Here is an 18,312-nt window from a genome sequence, read left to right as displayed (position 1 = left end):
TCCTTCCGATAGTGTGGCAACCAGACTATACACAATATTCCATGCAGTCTAACCAATGTTTTTGTAAAGTTGCAACTTAACCTCCCACATTTTAAATTCTGTTCTAATCTATGAATTCAAGCATGCCTACTTCACCATTTCTATCTACCTGCATCACCACCTCCAGGAACTATGGAGAGAATGCTCTGTTCATCAACAGTCCTTAATGTTCTACCATTTGACTTCCTAAAATGGATCACCTTGGATTAAATTCAATCTACCAATGATACGTGCAACTTTTCATCTGGTCTATATCCTACTGCAGCCTGACACAACCTTCCTTACCATCTATAATACCACAAACCTCCAGGTCATCCACAAACGTACTAATCCTATATTCCTCCTACATCCATATCCAGGTCAGTAACATATATCAAAAACAACAAGGGTCCTCTCACCAATCCTTGTGTGCACCAGTGGTCACAGACCCCTAATTAGAAAAGCATCCTTCCACCATCACCACCCTCTGCCTCCTATCACCAAGCCAGTTTTGGATACAATTACCCTGCTCTCATGTGGTTCTGAACCAGCTTACCATCACTTCCAGTCAGGAATATAGACAAACAATAAAATAATGTTAATCTGAATACCAAGAATGGAAAACAATTTCTTACAAATGATTTTTTTAAATTACTGTACCTGGCAGAGAACCGCTTCTCCTCCATGTTCTCCGTAGGATAGACGTACAATCACCATGTCTTTTTCAAGATCAGTCAAACTCCCCAACAACACAAGATCTTTTGTGGAATTCTCTGTGCTATTCATCTCTCTTAAGAAGACTTTGCCACTGGTAAAAGCATCCAGGATTACATCAGTGCCATCAGATTTCGTGAAGCTAAACCCGTGAATCTTTTCCTTCAATTCATTTTTATGAGATATTTTGATCTCACCAAAACAAAATGGCGTGCAGAGTCCCAAGATTTTCCCACCTTTGGACAAGTAACTCATGAATTGTCCATTAATTTGTTCAGACACAGGCTTGTCACAGGCCACAACCAGTAACAAAGAATTATCAGCCCAAGGCTCTTTCAGAATCTGTTCTTCTAGAAGAGGATAGATCGCATACCTATCATTGTCAAGGCAATCCATCAAAATAGACTTTACTTGCTGAAACTTCGTCAAGTACTGACTGTAATTGGATCCAACATATATCAACACATTGGGAGGCTTCCCACTCTTGTTATTTTGCCTTGTATTTTCCATTAAATTGTCCTCTCCGATTACAGTTTCATCAGAGCTTCCACAATAGTCATCAGAGAGGTCCAGTAGATTTTCTGCCGAGGCATATCTGACTGATTCAATGGTGCTGTTTTCCATCTCCAAACACTCAGAGCAACTGGCAAGGTGAAGATGATGGCTTTGGTGATCTTCAAGTTCCATTCTTTCTTGGGATGCGTGGAACTCTTTAGTATGAACCTCTGTGATTTCAGCCACGTCTCGTTGTTGGGGCTTCCCAGAACTAACTGCACTGTAGCAATCACCGAATGAACCCACTGTTGCCTCATTCGTCGGTTTGCTGGAAGTATCTTTCGCAGGGGTCTCATCTACAATACCTTGGATCTGAGGATCTCCTGGTTTCTTGCTCTCTTTTTCAAGCACAGCATTTGATTTCAGTAAATTCATTTGAACTGATTCATTAATCTGCAAAGCTGAACGATAAGAAAAATACATTAAATAAATACATGAATGCGGATATTATTTATTGTGAAAAGGAAATTGTAGCCAGCGAAAAAAGCAAGATTTCACCAAGCATTTTCCAATAGTGTCAAGGATTAATTGAAATATTTTTCATGGATTAATAGAAATATTTTAGAGAGAGCTCTGATGCAGAGATTTACCTATTTTACAAATAAATACCTTGTTTCTTTCTCATCTACGTTACAAGCAAGTTCCTGTGGTAGGTGCCCCTGAGTTGCTTTACCGAAGCCAATTAATCTACAAACCTGTACGTCATTGGAGTGTGGAGGGAAACCGGAGCACCCGGGGAAACCCACATGGTCACAGGGAGAACGTACAAACTCCGTACAGACAGCACCCATAGTCAGTATCGAACCTGGGTCTCTGGCACTGTAAGGTAGCAACCCTATTAGGGCGATAGAGTATAAGGCAGGATGTAGGAGACATTTAAATGCAAGATAGTAAGTGCTCAGAGACAGCATGTCCCTGTAAGGGTAAGAAACAAAGATGGTAATATTAGGGAACATTGGTTAACAAAGAAAATTGAAGGGTCAAGAGTGTAGAGTGTTTAATTGTCATATGTTACAGACATGGAACAATGAAATGCTTACTTGCTACAGCTTTATAGGCCCATTAATACAATAACACAAATAAATATACAATAATCAATAATACAATAAATTAATAATCAGTAATACTGAGTAACCTGACCATAATAGTGCAAAGCCAAGCTATGTAGTGTAACCAAACCAAAGTCCATGGTAGATCCCAGTTGCTGAGGTAGGGCTGTGGTGAAGTGATCAAGAGCCTGATGGTTACTAGGAAAAAATTGGGTTTCACGGTTCTCAAACTCCTGTGCCTTCCTCCTAACGAAAATAGTGAGACGACGTGTGATTTCCATCAGAAATAAGGAAACATGTCAGGCATAGGCATTTAGTACCAAATGAGTCCTTTGAGTTTAATAGGGGGATATAAAGGAGAAAAGAAAGAAATTAAGAAGGAAAAAAAGAGGACCCGAAATCCCTTGGAAAACAGGATTAAGGAGTATCCTAAAATATTTTACGTACATTGGAAGTAAAAAGTAGTCAGGGTTAAAGTAGGTCTAAAAGGGAAAACTTAGGGGAGCCAGGGGAAATGAGCGGGTTCCTAAATGAATACGTCTCAGCGTTATTCACCAGGGAGAGGGATGCGTTTGTGGAGTGTTTGGGGACGTGTATACTGATATATTTTAATATATAAATCTGACTCTATGAATTCATACCCTGTGATCATTCATTACTTGTAGGAAAGGAAGGAAGCACACAGCTAAAGCTGGGTGTGAGGCAATGCTCCAACTTTGTTTAATGTTATTCCAACAGAAATAGTGGTTTCCCCATACATATGTGATAACCATTCATATTTTGAAAAAAACTACCTATTAAATAATCACATAAAGTCATAATAGTTACAGCCTTGCTCTAAAAATAAGTTTAGATACAATGCATTAGTAGAATGGAATAAATGCGTAGCTAAACATTCATCTTTCAATTTAATATTTGAAAATGTAATGAAGATAATACTTGCCCTGGCTGCATGATAACGCGACAATGCAAAGTTATTTGCAATGAATTCATGAAAGAACATGCCCAAATAGTGGCATGATTGATTGTTCAATAACTACATTACATGCAATTAATAGATTGAAATCTAACACCAAGTGAAAGCAAAAGACACTCACAAATAATTTTTCGAGGTACCATTCTATCATCCATCTGTAGTCTGTTCTCCATGAAGGCTACTCCAAGTCTGCTAAAATCATCCACGTTTGTTTCAGCAATTAACTTGTAGGGATCACCGAGTAAATATGCCAATGGTGTGCACAAGTCAGAATATTTTAAAATCTAAGCAAAAGAAGTTTGTGATGAGATACAACTTTACTCAATCACCACACTCAGTCAAGCATTATGTGAATACTTTGCTATCCCCTGAAGCAATGTTCATGAATCTTCCTCATTATCAGTGTGTTCTTTGGGATTTCAATAAAAAGAAATAGTGGCATCTGAAAACTTGATATTCATAAACATATTGGACAGGGCAAATGGCTATTAGTACCGTATGTACAATGAACAATTTGAGAAAAAAAACTAATAGTATTATGTGAGGATTGTACTGATTCCGCATTAAAATATATTAATTTGTTTCAGTAACATAAGACCCAAGTCTTTGCCCCGCTCTGTCATGAGTGCCATTCCGATCGAAACGTATAAGATTATTAAGGGGTTGGACATGTTAGAGGCAGGAAACATGTTCCCAATGTTGGGGGAGTCCAGAACAAGGGGCCACAGTTTAAGAATAAGGGGTAGGCCATTTAGAACTGAGATGAGGAAACACTTTTTCAGTCAGAGAGTTGTGAATCTGCGGAATTCTCTGCCTCAGAAGGCAGTGGAGGCCAATTCTCTGAATGCATTCAAGAGAGAGCTGGATAGAGCTCTTAAGGATAGCGGAGTCAGGGGGTATGGGGAGAAGGCAGGAACGGGGTACTGATTGAGTATGATCAGCCATGATCACATTGAATGGCGGTGCTGGCTCGAAGGGCCGAATGGCCTCGTCCTGCACCTATTGTCTATTGTCTATTCCCTGGCTGGAAAGGGAGATTCAAGCCCACTGTGTTCAGACACTGGTATCGTAAATAAACCTGATAACTGCCCTGAATTTTCAAGAGTGATTGATTTATTGGGGTGGGTTATGGGCTGGGCCAATTGGGACTAATGATCATATGCCTGTACATATTAAGAATGATTCCCCCCGAAAGCACAGTAGATCCCAAAGGGAAAAACATTCAAGTTAACAATAATCTGCATTTTTGTAACATCTTTAAAATTATAAAACATTATTTAGCGTTTTACAGGTTTTTTATTTTAATTGAATAACATTTAGCACGATGACACAGAAAAGATTTTGGATGGCAGATAGGGACAATCTGAACCAAAGCAGTAGGCTGTGACATGTTCTAAATATGGATAAAGCAACGCAGAGGTTATGAGAAAAAATTCAAATTTTAGAGTTTATACAGTTGAGGACACAAGTGCAAACTTAGACGATGACACAGTGATGCAGCCAGTGGCGCCACTACCTCACAACACCAGAGACCCGGATTCAATCCTGACCCCAGGTGCTGTATGTGTAGAATTTATACATTCTCCCTGTGACCACATGGGTTTCCTCAGGATATTCAAGTTTTCACCCACATCTCACACACATGTGGATTGGTAGGTTATTTAGCCATCGTAAATTGCCAACAATGTGTCAATGAATGGCAGAATCTTGGGGAGTGGGAACGGCTGCATGGTAATTCGCATATCACTGTACCTTTTGGTACATGTGACAATAAAAGACCTTTGAAACCTTTGGACGAGACCCGCACCATGAGTCGACGGTGCCATGCAGCTAGGACCCGGCAGCGATAGTGGAGTGGTCGTTGTGGCAGTCGATGGGGGCGCTGACTGACGGACGAGGACGGACAAAATGTGTAGGAGGGAACTGCAGACGCGGGTTTAAATCAAAGTTAGATACAAAATGCTGGAGTAACTCAGCAGGACAGGCAGCATCTCTGGAGAGAAAGGTGACCTTTCAGGTCGAGACCCTTCATCAGAGGATGGACCACATATGCCACTGCCGAGGGAACAATGGAGGACCCGGCTTGGGGAGGACCCCCGTGAGGGGGGGAGGGGGAGAACAAAGGGGGACCTGGCGCGGATACTATGTATACTTTGTAACTTTGTCAGCGCCCTTATATGGCGACTATTTGCATACTTTGGATATGCAAGCAAAGAATTTCACAGTGACTTGACACATGTGACAATAAAGCATTCATTCATTCAGGGATTTGGCAGAACTAGAATAGCACACATTTCTCTGTGGATTCTCTATGAGATTATAGAAAAGGGTGGTTTAGTTAATCTTTTCTATAATGAAAAAAGATTAATAGATGGCAAAAGTTATTGCCTAGGTTCTTGGAAAGAGCCTCTCTGCTTCTCAAGCCTAACCTGTTATTCAATATGATCATGGCTGATCTACACTCGGTTCTAACTCTTCCCTGTGCCATGTCCTCAATTCCCCAAACTTTCAAAAATGTTTCTACTTCAACTTTCAAGACCCACAATGATTTACTTTCCACAACCCTCCAGGATACAGAAGTCCAGAAAGTCAACTTTAGACGTTAGCTTTTTGAGATACAGCGTGGAAACAGGCCCTTTGGCCCACCAGAGTCCGCATTGACTAGTGATCACCTGTACACTAGCACTACCCTGCACACTCAGGACAGTTTAAGAATAAGGGGTAGGCCATTTAGAACGGAGATGAGGCAAAACTTTTTCACTCAGAGAGTTGTGAAGCTGTGGAATTCTCTGCCTCAGAAGGCAATGGAGGCCAATTCTCTGGATGCTTTCAAGAGAGAATTAGATAGAGTTCTTAATGATAGCGGAGTCAGGGGATATGGGGAGAAGGTAGGAACAGGGTACTGATTGTGCATGATCAGCCATGATCACGGTGAATGGTGGTGCTGGCTTGAAGGGCCGAATGGCCTACTCCTGCACCTATTGTCTATTGACAGTTTACAATTTTACAGAAGCCAATTAACCTGCAAACCTGCACATCTTTGGAGTGTGGGAGGAACCCGGAGCACCCAAAAACCCTCAGGGTCACAGGGAGAACATACCTGTCCGAACAGACAGCACCCATTGTCAGGATTGAACCTAGGTCTCTGACGCTGTGGGGTAGCAACTCTAAAGGCTGCGTCACTGTACCGCCCAAATTAACAACCTCTAAATTTCAAAAGGTCCATTTTAATCAAGGAAAATTCAAACTTTACTTTTAAAGGATCCCCTGATTTAAACTTTTTGTTTTAAATTAACTGCTTACCTTTTCAGAAGGAACGGAGATGGAATCAAAACAGACATTTTCCAATGCAGCTTCTATTAGAAAGACAATATGCTTTCCATGCTGAGTATATTCAGGGTTAGCTATCTTGGGCTCATATAGTGACCATTTACTCAGGTCATCAGAAAGCTGAAAAAGTTGGTACAAAAATAAATACAAATTACAAAATTGTAAAGCATAGCCAGCAATATAAGTTAATGCTTCTAACTTCAGTCTGCTGAGCAGCAAAAGATCTGATACAAAATTACCAGGTAATTCTAAACAAATAAGCAAAGATGACATAATAATTTAAAAAACAGAAAAAGATAATTGAAACGCCCAAGATACTTAATTAATGAAAAGCTAAAACGGAAACATTTAATGGAACACAAAACTTTCTACTTTTATAAATATCTTCCACATTTTGCTTATTTTTGTTAATTTTGAGCAAGGTCAGCAAATCCCAGTCTGCTCTTGAGAAGATAACTTTGAATGACCACTTTAAATCACTGCAGTCCTTGTGTTGAAGGATCTCCCACAGTAGCGTCAGACAGAATTCCTGGAATTACACTCAGCAGTATAATCACTAAATCAGGATGATATTGGTTGGCTAGAACTTGCAGGTAGTGACTTCTCCTTGCACAAATTGCACTTCTTAGTTTGATTTAGTTTAGCGATACAGTTTGGAAACAGGCCCTTCGGCCCACCGTGTCCACGCCGACCATCAATCACCCATTCACATTATGTTAACCCAATTTCACATCTACTCCCTACATACTGTGGGCAATTTACAGAGGCCAATTAAGTTTGTGATGTGGGAGAAAACCGGAAAGCCTGGAGGAAACCCATGCGGACACAGGGAGAACCTGCAAACGCCACACTGACAGCACTCGAGGTCAGGATCGAACCTGGGTCTCTGGCGTTGTAAGGTAACTGCTTTACCAACTGCTCCACTGTGCCGCCCTTGCAAATGGCAAAGCTTGTAAGCTTGGAAAGAGCTGTTGCAAGTCTTTACAAAATTGTTGTAAAGCATTTGTGGATTGTACACATTGCAATCCCAGTGCACTAGTGCAGAAGGAATAAATGCTTAGATGGGTGGACTGGGTGCAAAGAAGCAGAAGGAAAGTGTCAAGCTTCTTCACATGTTGTTGGAGCTATACTCTTCTATATTTGCAGGGAATTCCTGACATGTGCTTTGTGGTTGTGAAAAGACCTTGGGTAGATAGGTCTTTTCACAATAGGTAGATAGGTCAGTCTGAAGAAGGGTCTCGACCCAAAACGTCACCCATTCCTTCTCTCCCGAGATGCTGCCTGACCTGCTGAGTTACTCCAGCATTTTGTGAATAAATACCTTGGGTAGATAGGTGGCAAGTAACTTACTGAAGCATGCCTTACAACCAATTGTTCTAATGGCAACTATCTGTATGGCTCAATCACTCAGAATTCTGATCAGTAGTCACCTCCAAGATGTTGCTCTGATATTGAATGCTATAAGCCAGTTAGATTCTCATTTACTGGAACCTGTGGTAAGTTGTGTTCATTTCGCACCCTATCCAATGTCCGAATGTTTCTGTACTTTGCAAACAAAGACTAATTCATCATCTGAGTGGTTCAAATAAAAGTGTACATGCACTAGCTCCACTGCTGACATTATGGTGGAGGTCAAAATGAAGTAGCTGGAGACGGTTGAGCTTACTTTGCAGCAATACCTCAGAGCTGAGATGAATGATTTCCAAGAACCTGTACCATCCAACTTTGCGCACAGTATGATTCCAGCCAGTAGAAAGTTTTACCCTTGATTTCCAATGACAAAAACCTCCATTTATTCACAAAATACTGGAGTAACTCAGCAGGCCAGGCAGCATCTCGGGAGAGAAGGAATGGGTGACTTTTCGGGTTGAGACCCTTCTTCAGTCATGATGCCCTGAAGTCATCAGTCACTGAAGCCATTTACGACAGATCCCGTTTTTAAAAAAAATTAGGAATCTGACTTGAGCCAGATGTGTATATTTGACTGGATCCATGCAATGAAAAATGTAAATGGATCACTCGTGATTATGCTTGGAGTCAATCACAATTACAATTAAAGACGAAGTCCAATACAACAAATTTTATTTTCAAATATTTTACATATTTATTCAATAAATAATCTTTACAAATATTAATTTTACATACATAAATAGATGAATATTTATTGCACAATCATTTACCACACATCAGTTTATTTATTAAAACTATTTCCAAGTTTGGTTCCACTTCAGTCACAGAACTAACATTATCATAAATCATCAGATTACCCTTAAAATGATCAATGACAACCATTTAGCAGCTCTGCAGATTCTCTTTTGATTTTATTTCTCCCCAGATGTGTCTTGCAAATACAAAACAGCAAATCAAAACCAACTCTGAAAAGTATTTAAGAGATGCCACATTAACACCACTGCATTGAAGCCCAATTTCATTTTAATCTACAATTAACTGATAGACATGTTTGGGGGGGAAAAAAACACCCATCACTGCCATTTGGAAGGAACTGACAAAGTCGCAGAGCTCCAATTATTATGCCTCTGCAACTCTTTTTTACCCGAGGCATATGGGGGACTGTGACCACACATCAGAAGCCATTTTCGGGTCTCAAAGACGTGATAGTTCAAGGAGATTAGTCAAGGTCCATCCATCTTATACACCATCTTGACAAAAGTATTCAGTGCTTTCAGTTCTTCTAGAAATACAAAGCATCTAGCTGACACTTTAAGAGCTCAGCCACTGATGTTTTTCCTCCACACTAATAAGTCAAAATAAAATACTTTGAGTGCCATCTTATAATATGCAAGCACGTATTATTCTTCCAGTAGATTGTAAAACATGTTCTGTTCCAGGGCACTTGCTTCAATATAGCTCTCCATCACTGTGATTACATTCTCTACAAGTTGTCTGTTATGCTCAACGAAGATTCTTGATGTTCAATGCATTAATGCTTCTGTTCCTCTATACACCTGTAATACACAGGATGATATGATTCAACATTGTCCCATTATTCTCTGAAAAATTAAAAGTTTGCAAAAAGCAATCAGCATCACATACTTTCATACCGCCATCATCAACTGTCTTGGACAGATCTCTTAATTCCAAGGTAGACACAAAATGCTGGAGTAGCTCAGCGGGACAGGCAGCATCTCTGGAGAGAAGGAATGGGTGACGTTTCGGGTCAAGACCCTTCTTCAGACTCTTCTCTAACTCCACATCTATTCTCAAGCAAGAGTGCAGTTCTATCTTTAATCAGGCTTGTAAACTCCACCTTCATCAGCTTCAGGCACAATTAACTCTTCCAAGAGCAAAGGGAGGTCATGCCCTGTTGAATAATGAATATGCATTATTAGAACTACAACCAATACCATTTTAACGTGGAAATTTTCAACAAGTTTAATATTTACCTTTTATGATTCCCTGGATGGTCTCCAAAAGTGCAAGCAATTCTAACTTGCAATGGAGGAGCTTGAAGGTTTTCATATTGTTGTACTGTCCATTGTCATGCAATACCACAAAAAAACCCTGGCCTTTCCATTGTTGCTCTGCCTTTGGCTGGATATTTTTAATTAATTAGCCGATATTGATGTGGCACCCTCTTGTGGCTTCTGCATTTTTATTGCTCAACAGTGCAAGAATGGTTATGTTTCCTTTGTAATCACAAGTGCCGATCCTGATGTTCTGTGTTTATCAGGCAAAGTTCATGTTTCAGTTCCCCAATCTAAACACCATGTAATTTATCATCTTGGATTGAGACGTTCTCTTTACTTTTTCCTTCAATTAATTGCCACGAGCAACACATGTAGAAATGATGCTCAAAAAATAAAGATGATTTGGATGTTTTATCCTTGACGATATATTGGCAAAGTGAATCATGCTAGTTCTCACCCATGCACATACCCAGAGCTTGTCAGAAGGGAACATTACATACAAACATAACAGTACACCTCCAGTCAGAACCTTGAGCAAAAAGCAAAGTGCTGGGGGAATCCAGCGGGTCAGACAGCATCAGTAGAGGGAATGGACAGGCAATGTTTCGGGTCGAGACTCATCTTCAGACTAAAGACCCGTCCCGACCCAAAATGTTGTTTGTCCATTTCCTCCACAGATACTGGTTGACCTCCTGAGTTCCCCCAGCATTTTATTTATTACTCACGTACTAATTCAGTTTGCCCATTTTAAAGTGCACAGAGCTCCCCACAAATATGGATATGACCTCACTTACACTGATTGAGAGAACATAGAACATAAAACACTACAGCACATGGGCAGGCCCTACTGCCCACATTGTCTGTGCTGAACATCATGCCAAGTCAATTTCCTCTGCCTGCATGAAATCCTTATCCCTCTATTCCCTGCACATTCATGTAGCTATCTAAAAGACTCTTAAACGCAACTATCATATCTGCTTTCACCACTATTCTCTGCGTTAAAAAAAACTTGCCATGGAGGCCTGCTTTAAGCTTTACTACTCTGACCTTAAAGCTATGCTCTTGTCTTTGACATGTCCACAATGGGAAAAAGGTACTGGCGTCTTAGTTATCTATACTTCTCAGAATTGTACATACCATCAGGTCTCCCCTCAATCTCCGATGTTCCAGAGAAAACAATCCAAGTTTGTCCAACCTATCCATCTTGCTAATAGAATTCTGATAAACCTCTTCAGCACACTCTCCAAAGCCTCCACAACCTTTCTGTAATGGGGCAACCAGAACTGCACACAATACTCCAAACGCAGTCTAACCAAAGTTTTATAAAGCTGCAACACGACTTCCTCACTCTTATACCCATGCCATGTCCAATGATGGAAAGCATGCTATAAGCTTTCTCTACCACTCTAACTACTTGCATTGCTGCTTTCGGTTAGCTATGTATGTACTGGAGCCCATTCCCTCTGTATTTCAGTGCTGTTATGGGTCTTTCCGTTAACTGTAAATTTCTCCATACATCTGACCTCCCAAAGTACAACACCTACACACCTGTGTAAATTAAACTCCATTTCTCCGCCCGCATGTGTAATTGATCTAAATATCACTGTATTCTTTGAAAGCCTTCCTCGCTGTCTGCAATTCCACCAATTGTTCAAGTCGTCTGCAAACTTACTATACAATCCATTGACATTTACATCCAAGTCATTTATGTTTCAACCAAATAACCAGATCCCTGCCAAACTCCACTGGACACAGACCTCCAGCTAGAATAACAGCCTTCCGCCTCTTTCTTCTATGGGTTAACAGTTCTGAAACTAAACAACCCAGTCATCGTGAATCCGTTAAATTTTCATCTTCTGGATCACCCTATGCGATGGGACTTCATCTAAAATCTAGGTAGACAACATCCACCCTATTCGCATCAATCACCTTCATCACTTCCTCAAATTATCAATTCAATTAGTAAGACTAAATCATCCAAATGCAACTGAAGAACTTTTTCCCTGTGAGTACAAGTGCCTTCCTATTCTTGCCACCAAAGTGGACAACCTCACATTTATCCACATTACACTGCATCTGCCCACTCTCCCAACCTATCCAAGTCACCCTGCAGCCTCATAGCATCATCGCAGCTCACGCTGCCACCCGGCTTTGTGTCATCCGCAAATTTGGAAATGTCACATTTAATTCCCTCGTCCAAATCGTTAATATATATTGTAAATAACTGGGGTCCCAGCACCGAGCCTTGCAGCACCCCACTAGTCATTCTGAATGCCTGCCATTCTAAAAAGGACCCGTTAAATCTGACTCTTTGCTTCCTGTCTGCCAACCAGTTCTCTATCCATGTCGAAGGTATTCAGTCACAAAATGCTGGGGTAACTCAGGTCAGGCAGCATCTCAGGAGAGAAGGAATGGGTGACGTTTCAGGTCGAGACCCTTCTTCAGACTCAAACGTCACCCATTCCTTCTCTCCTGGGATGCTGCCTGACCTGCTGAGTTACTCCAGCATTTTGTGAATAAATACCTTCAATTTGTACCAGCATCTGCAGTTATTTTCTTACTCTTTCTCTATCCATGTCAATGCCTTACCCCCAATACCATGTGCTCTAATTTTGCACACTAATCTCTTGTGTGTGACCTTGTCAAAGGCTTTTTGAAAGTCCAGATGCACCACATCTGGCCACCACTGGCTCTCCCTTAACTATTCCACTTGTTCCATCCTCAAAAACTTTCAGAAGATTAGTCAAGCATAATTTTCCCTTCATAAATCCATGCTAACTCTGACCGGTCACTTTCCATCCTAATGCAGAATTCCACCATATTATGGTCACTGTTGCCCAATGGGGATTTGCACAACAAGATCGCTAACTAATCCTTCCTCATTACACAATACCCAGTCTAGGACAGCCTGTCCTCCAGTCAGTTCTTCTAAATATTGGTTTAAAAAACCATCCCGTATACATTCCTGGAAATCCTCCTCCTCAGCGCTGCTACCAATTTGGATGGCCCAATCTATATGTAGATTAAAGTCACCCATGATAACTGCTGTACCTTTGCTACACGCATTGTTTCCCCATGTCCCTTGATTCCTAGAACATACAGTGATTCCTAGAACATCTGTGGCAGAGAATTCTACAGATGCACAACTCTCTAGGTGAAAAAGTTTTTCCTCATCTCAGTCCTAAATGGCCTACCCCTTATTTTTAAACTGTGAGCCCTGGTTCTGGACTCCCCCAACATTGGGAACATTTCCCCTACATCTAGCCTGACTAATCCGCCAAGAATTTTATATGTTTCTGTAAGATCCCCTCTCATCCTTCCAAATTCCGGCGAATACAAGCCCAGTCGACCCATTCTTTCATCCTTTCACCCATTCTTTGCCCTGATTCTCAGTCTGAAGAAGAATCTCGACCCGAAATGTCACCTGTTCCTTTTCTCCAGGCTTGCTGCATGACCAGCTGAGCTACTCCAGCTTTTTGTGTCTATCGTCGGTGTGAACCAGCAATTGCAGAGACCACAACAACAAAGTACGTGTGGAGTTAGTTATTCACCTTTTGGGGCTCGGCCAGCAGGAAAGCCCTGTCGGCCAACCGGACACAGACCTTCTCCATTGGCACGGTGTCCGGCGACGGCGGCATCACGACGAAGGCCAGGCTGGTGTGTTGGTGGAAGCGCCGCACGGCCCGCCAGATGATCATGGCGTAGCATTTCTGGAAGCGAAGCCACAGGTAAAGGTAGCACAACGTGATCAACATGGCGGCAGGCGGGCGGGCGGCCGCTCACCGTCAGTACGTCACCCCGTCGCCCGGCGCTGACATCGCCCCTCCCACGGTGGGTCTGTCAATCACCGCCCCAGACCAGCCCCGTCTCCCGGCGATGACTCCAACCCCGGCGTTGAACACGCCTCTTGTGCTGACCCCGCCCCCTTCCCAGGGCTGACCCCGCCTCCCCATGGCGGGGCTGTCAATCACTGCCCCAGACGAGCCCCGTCTCCCGGCGCTGACTCCGCCCTCGGTGCTGACCCCGCCCCCACCCCAGCGCTGACCCCGCCTCCCCACGGCGGGGCAGTCAATCGCCGACCCACAAACTAACCCCGCCCTCTGGCACTGACCCCCCCCCCACACCCCCACCGTCTCACCGAACTGGGCGACACGGTGGCGCAGCGGTAGAGTTGCTGCCTTACAGCGCTTGCAGCGACAGAGAAGCGGGTTCGATCCCGACTACGGGTCATAAGGGAAAGGAGTAGAATTAGGCCATTTGGTCCATCGTCCACTCCGCCTATCAATCATAGCTGATCTATCTCTCCCTCCAAACCCCACCTCTCCTGCCTTCTCCCCATGACACCTGAATTAATCAAGAATCTATCAATCGCAAATATCCATTGACTTGGCCTCCACAGCCGTCTGTGGCAATGAATTCCACAGATTTACCACAGATTCCTTTAGTTAAAGAAATTTCTCCTCATCCCCTTCCTAACGGTATGTCCTTTTATACTGAAGCTTTGGCCTCTGGTCTAGACTCTCTCACTAGTGGAAACATTCTCTCCACATCCACTCTATCCAGGCCTTTCACTATTCAGTAAGTTTCAATGAGGTTTCTCCCTCATTCTTCTAAACTCCAATGAGTACAGGCCCAGTGCCGTCAAACACTCATCATATGTTAACCCAATCATTCCTGGGATCATTCTCGTAAACCTCCTCTGGACCCTCCTCCAGCGCTGGCACATCCTTTCTGAGATATGGGGCTCAGAGTTGTCCACAATACTCCAAATGAGGTCTGACCAGCACCTTATAAAGCCTCAGCTTCATTTGGTAAAGTACTGGTTTGGGGGTAAGACTAGATGGGCAGAATTAGGCCATTCAGCCCATCGAGTCTGCTCTGCCATTTGATCATGGTTGATCTATTCTTCCCTCTCAACCCCATTTTTCTGCCTTTAACACCCTTAATAATCAAGAATATCAATCTCTGCTCTAAAAATAACCAATGACTTGGTCTCCACTGCCATCTTTGGTAATGAATTCCACATATTCACCAACCTCTGGCTAAAGAAATTCCCCTCATTTCCATTGAAAAGGTACATCCTTTTATTCTGAGGCATTAGTCAATTAAAAAAATAATTACATAATTTCTGCTTCCAAATTTCAGCCTTAACCCCTTCACTCTTTCCTAAAACTTGTCTGTCTATTCCCTTCACAGATGCTGCCTGACCCACTGAGTTCCTCCAGCGCTTTATTCTTATGCTCAAGGTTCCAGCACCTCCAGTTTCTTGTGTCTATAGCTTGGATTATTGAGGTCTGTCCCAGTACCTCACCCTGCAAAACATATATGTACCACCAGATGGCTCTGTGAGGCAAATCATTTGGGCTTGGAAAATGGCACAAGGAGAATTGAGAGTCTGAAGAAAGGTCTCGACCCGAAACCTCACCTGTTCCTTTTCTCCAGAGATGCTGCCTGTCCCGCTGAGTTACTCCAGCTTTTTGTGTCTATCTTCGGTTTAAACCAGCATCAGCAGTTCCTTCCTATACAAGGAGGTTTAGTTTAGAGATACAATATGGAAACAGGCCTTTCGGCCCACTGAGTCCATGCCAATCATCGATCACCCGTTCACACTAGTTCCATGTTTTCCCATTTTCGCATCAACTCCCTACATGCTTTACAATTTACAGAGGGCGATTAATGTACAAACCCATACTAGCAGAGATTTTTTACACATTTGTTACAAAAGTGAAGAGTAAGTTTTACATAATTCAAAACAGTTCTTTTGTACTTGGATAGGAAAAAAAACTGCAGATGCTGGTTTAAATTGAAGGCAGACACAAAATGCTGGAGTAACTCAGTGGGTCAGGCAGCATCTCTGGAGTAGTACTTGCTTGATATTGAAATATATTGGAGATAACTTAAAAACCTTCACTTTTATTCAGTTTACTTTGACCCTTTTGTGCAAGGTGCTTTTCTTACTACATATATTGTAATATTGGGATTCTGTACATGAGGATCCTCAGAAGAATAAGATACAATACACTGAGATTAATGGAGGAGTCACACAAAATGAAAGACATGAGAAGATAGAAAGGGAGAAAAATAATTTCTATGTGTTGGTGTTTGTTCATTATTGTCACCTCAAATAAGATACAAAGAAAAACATTGTTTTGCGTGCTAACCAGACCAGTATGAAAGATAAACTGCAAAGGAGTCCAAAATGGAGTGCAATGGAGAAAATAAACAAACTGCGGAATATATTGCTACTGGTACAGAGAAAATGCAAAGGTTGCAACAAGGTAGATTGGAAGATCGGGAATTCATTGAATGCGTAAAAAATTTGAAGACTGCATATAGAATAGAATATTTTGCATAAAAAGTTAATAAATGTACTTCCTTATTATAGTATGCGAATACTTGGCTTCAGTGCAAATTCTGTTGAAATTTGCAAAATACTTTGAGATGAAAGGGGTGGATTCATTTTGTTTGACTTTTAACCATAACCTCTACAATTCAAGTGAAGATGGGGAAGCGGGAAGAATTATTTGGAACTCAAATAAAAGGTCAACTAAACATCCCCAGGTAAGTGCGAATTTAAAATATTCCTGTCAAAACACAATCATTTACTCATGGCAGTTCCAGTCACCTCAGCTCAGTAAATATATCCAGAACTATCCTATTACACAAGAACTCTCTGTGGCTGAGAATGATGAATATCCCGAAGAGTCAACCAGAAACCTGCACTCGAGAAATTCCTGCATTGGTGAAAGGCCAAGTTAGGGTAGAGGTGACAATAAGCACCTCCATTACTCCAAGATTTTGTGTCTATCTTCATTGACAATAAATATAGATACAAAGATTAAAACAAACAAATTATTTTTTTCACTGAGAAGATGGGAAAGTAATTCAAATGCGACCAACTGGAGGTTAAAATTTGGAAAGGATCTGGCATTGTGGCTTGATAAATACAGGCAAGACTCCTTTATTGGCAGGAAATTCTCACTTCTTTTCCTCTGAAGGCTTTAAATCATGGAAGAGCACACAACGAGTCGCCATGCTCCAGCACCATCCCGAGATAGAGCTTAGTGACGTGTCAGGACACCAACCTCTCCCTCAATGCCAGCAAGACAAAAGAGCTTGTTATTGACTTCAAGGAAATTGGTGGAGTACATGCCCCAATCAGCATCAGAGGTGGGGAAGTACAAATGGTTGAGAGCTTCAAATGTCTTGGTGTTAATATTACCAATAATCATAATCATAATTTATTAGCCAAGTATGTTTTACAACATACGAGGAATTTGGTTTGCCATACAGTCATACCAAAAAAGTAACAAGACATACGACCACATTAAAAAAATTGACATAAACATCCACCACAGCGGCTCTTCCACATTCTCCTCCGTGATGGAAAGCAAAAAGCCTTATCTTCTTTCCTCCTTGTCTCCCGCGGTCGGGGGAGTCGAACCATCCGCAGTCAGGGCGATTGAAGCTCCCGCAGCCGGTGATCAATGCTCCCACATTGGGACAATCGAAGCTCCCGCAATCTGGGCGATCGAAGCTCCCGTGATCGGGGCAGTTGAAGCTCCCGCGGCTTTGAGCTCCCGAAGCCGGTCCCTAACCAGGGAGCAGGAGCTCCATGTTGTTAAAGTCCGCAGGCACCCGCGGTTGGAGCTTCCGAGGTCGATCCTTGGCAAAGGAATGCCAGCTCTGAGATGTAAAGTCCACAGGCTCCCGCGGTTGGAGCTCCTAAGGTCCCAGCAAGAGGCTGCCAGCTCCACGATGTTAGGCCGCAGTGCAGACGGAGATACGACACAGAAAATGTTGCATTTCCGTTGAGGAAAGAGATTAAAAAAGTTTCCCCCACCACCCACCCCCCATAACACAAAACTAAAGATAAACTAAAACATACATTTTACAACAAACTAAAACACAAAGAAGGAAAAAGACGAGACAGACCATGGGCGAGGCAGCCATCGTTCGGCGCCCCCCACATTGACGTGCCAGCCGACGCACACCAATGCCTCTACTTCCTGAAAAAAGTAAAGGAATTAGGCTTGTCTCCAGTGACACTTACAAACTTCTACAGATGCACCATAGAAAGCATATTGTCAAGTTGCATTGCGGCTTGGTGAAATAATTGCAGAGTTGTAAATGTAGCCCAGTCCACATCACATTGTAGATGTAGCCCAGTCCACGTCCAGTATTTATTCCATCTACACTTCACGGTGTCTCGGGAAAGCAGACTTGTCCCACCCTAGACATT

At 42.3% G+C, this 18,312-nt stretch overlaps 1 protein-coding gene across 3 annotated transcripts in view; it reads right to left on the bottom strand.

The window, feature by feature from the left end:
- The window catches only part of hlcs (holocarboxylase synthetase (biotin-(proprionyl-CoA-carboxylase (ATP-hydrolysing)) ligase)), a 197,445-nt gene extending 183,592 nt beyond the window's left edge, over positions 1-13,853 (bottom strand). For all 3 annotated transcript variants that reach the window (XM_078409680.1, XM_078409679.1, XM_078409681.1), the window contains exons 1-4: positions 13,622-13,853; positions 6,616-6,762; positions 3,434-3,596; positions 679-1,688 (exon numbers count right to left, since the gene is read on the bottom strand). In XM_078409680.1, coding sequence (XP_078265806.1) covers positions 679-1,688; positions 3,434-3,596; positions 6,616-6,762; positions 13,622-13,825 — 1,524 coding nt within the window. In that variant the 5' untranslated portion in view covers positions 13,826-13,853. The remainder of the gene's footprint in view (positions 1-678; positions 1,689-3,433; positions 3,597-6,615; positions 6,763-13,621) is intronic.
- Between the last annotated feature and the right edge of the window lie 4,459 nt (positions 13,854-18,312).

The sequence above is a fragment of the Rhinoraja longicauda genome, chromosome 12, assembly GCF_053455715.1.
Source record: "Rhinoraja longicauda isolate Sanriku21f chromosome 12, sRhiLon1.1, whole genome shotgun sequence".
Classification (NCBI taxonomy): domain Eukaryota; kingdom Metazoa; phylum Chordata; class Chondrichthyes; order Rajiformes; family Arhynchobatidae; genus Rhinoraja; species Rhinoraja longicauda.
The sequence above is the reverse complement of the archived record's forward strand: the minus strand, read 5'-3'. Positions and strand labels throughout refer to the sequence as shown.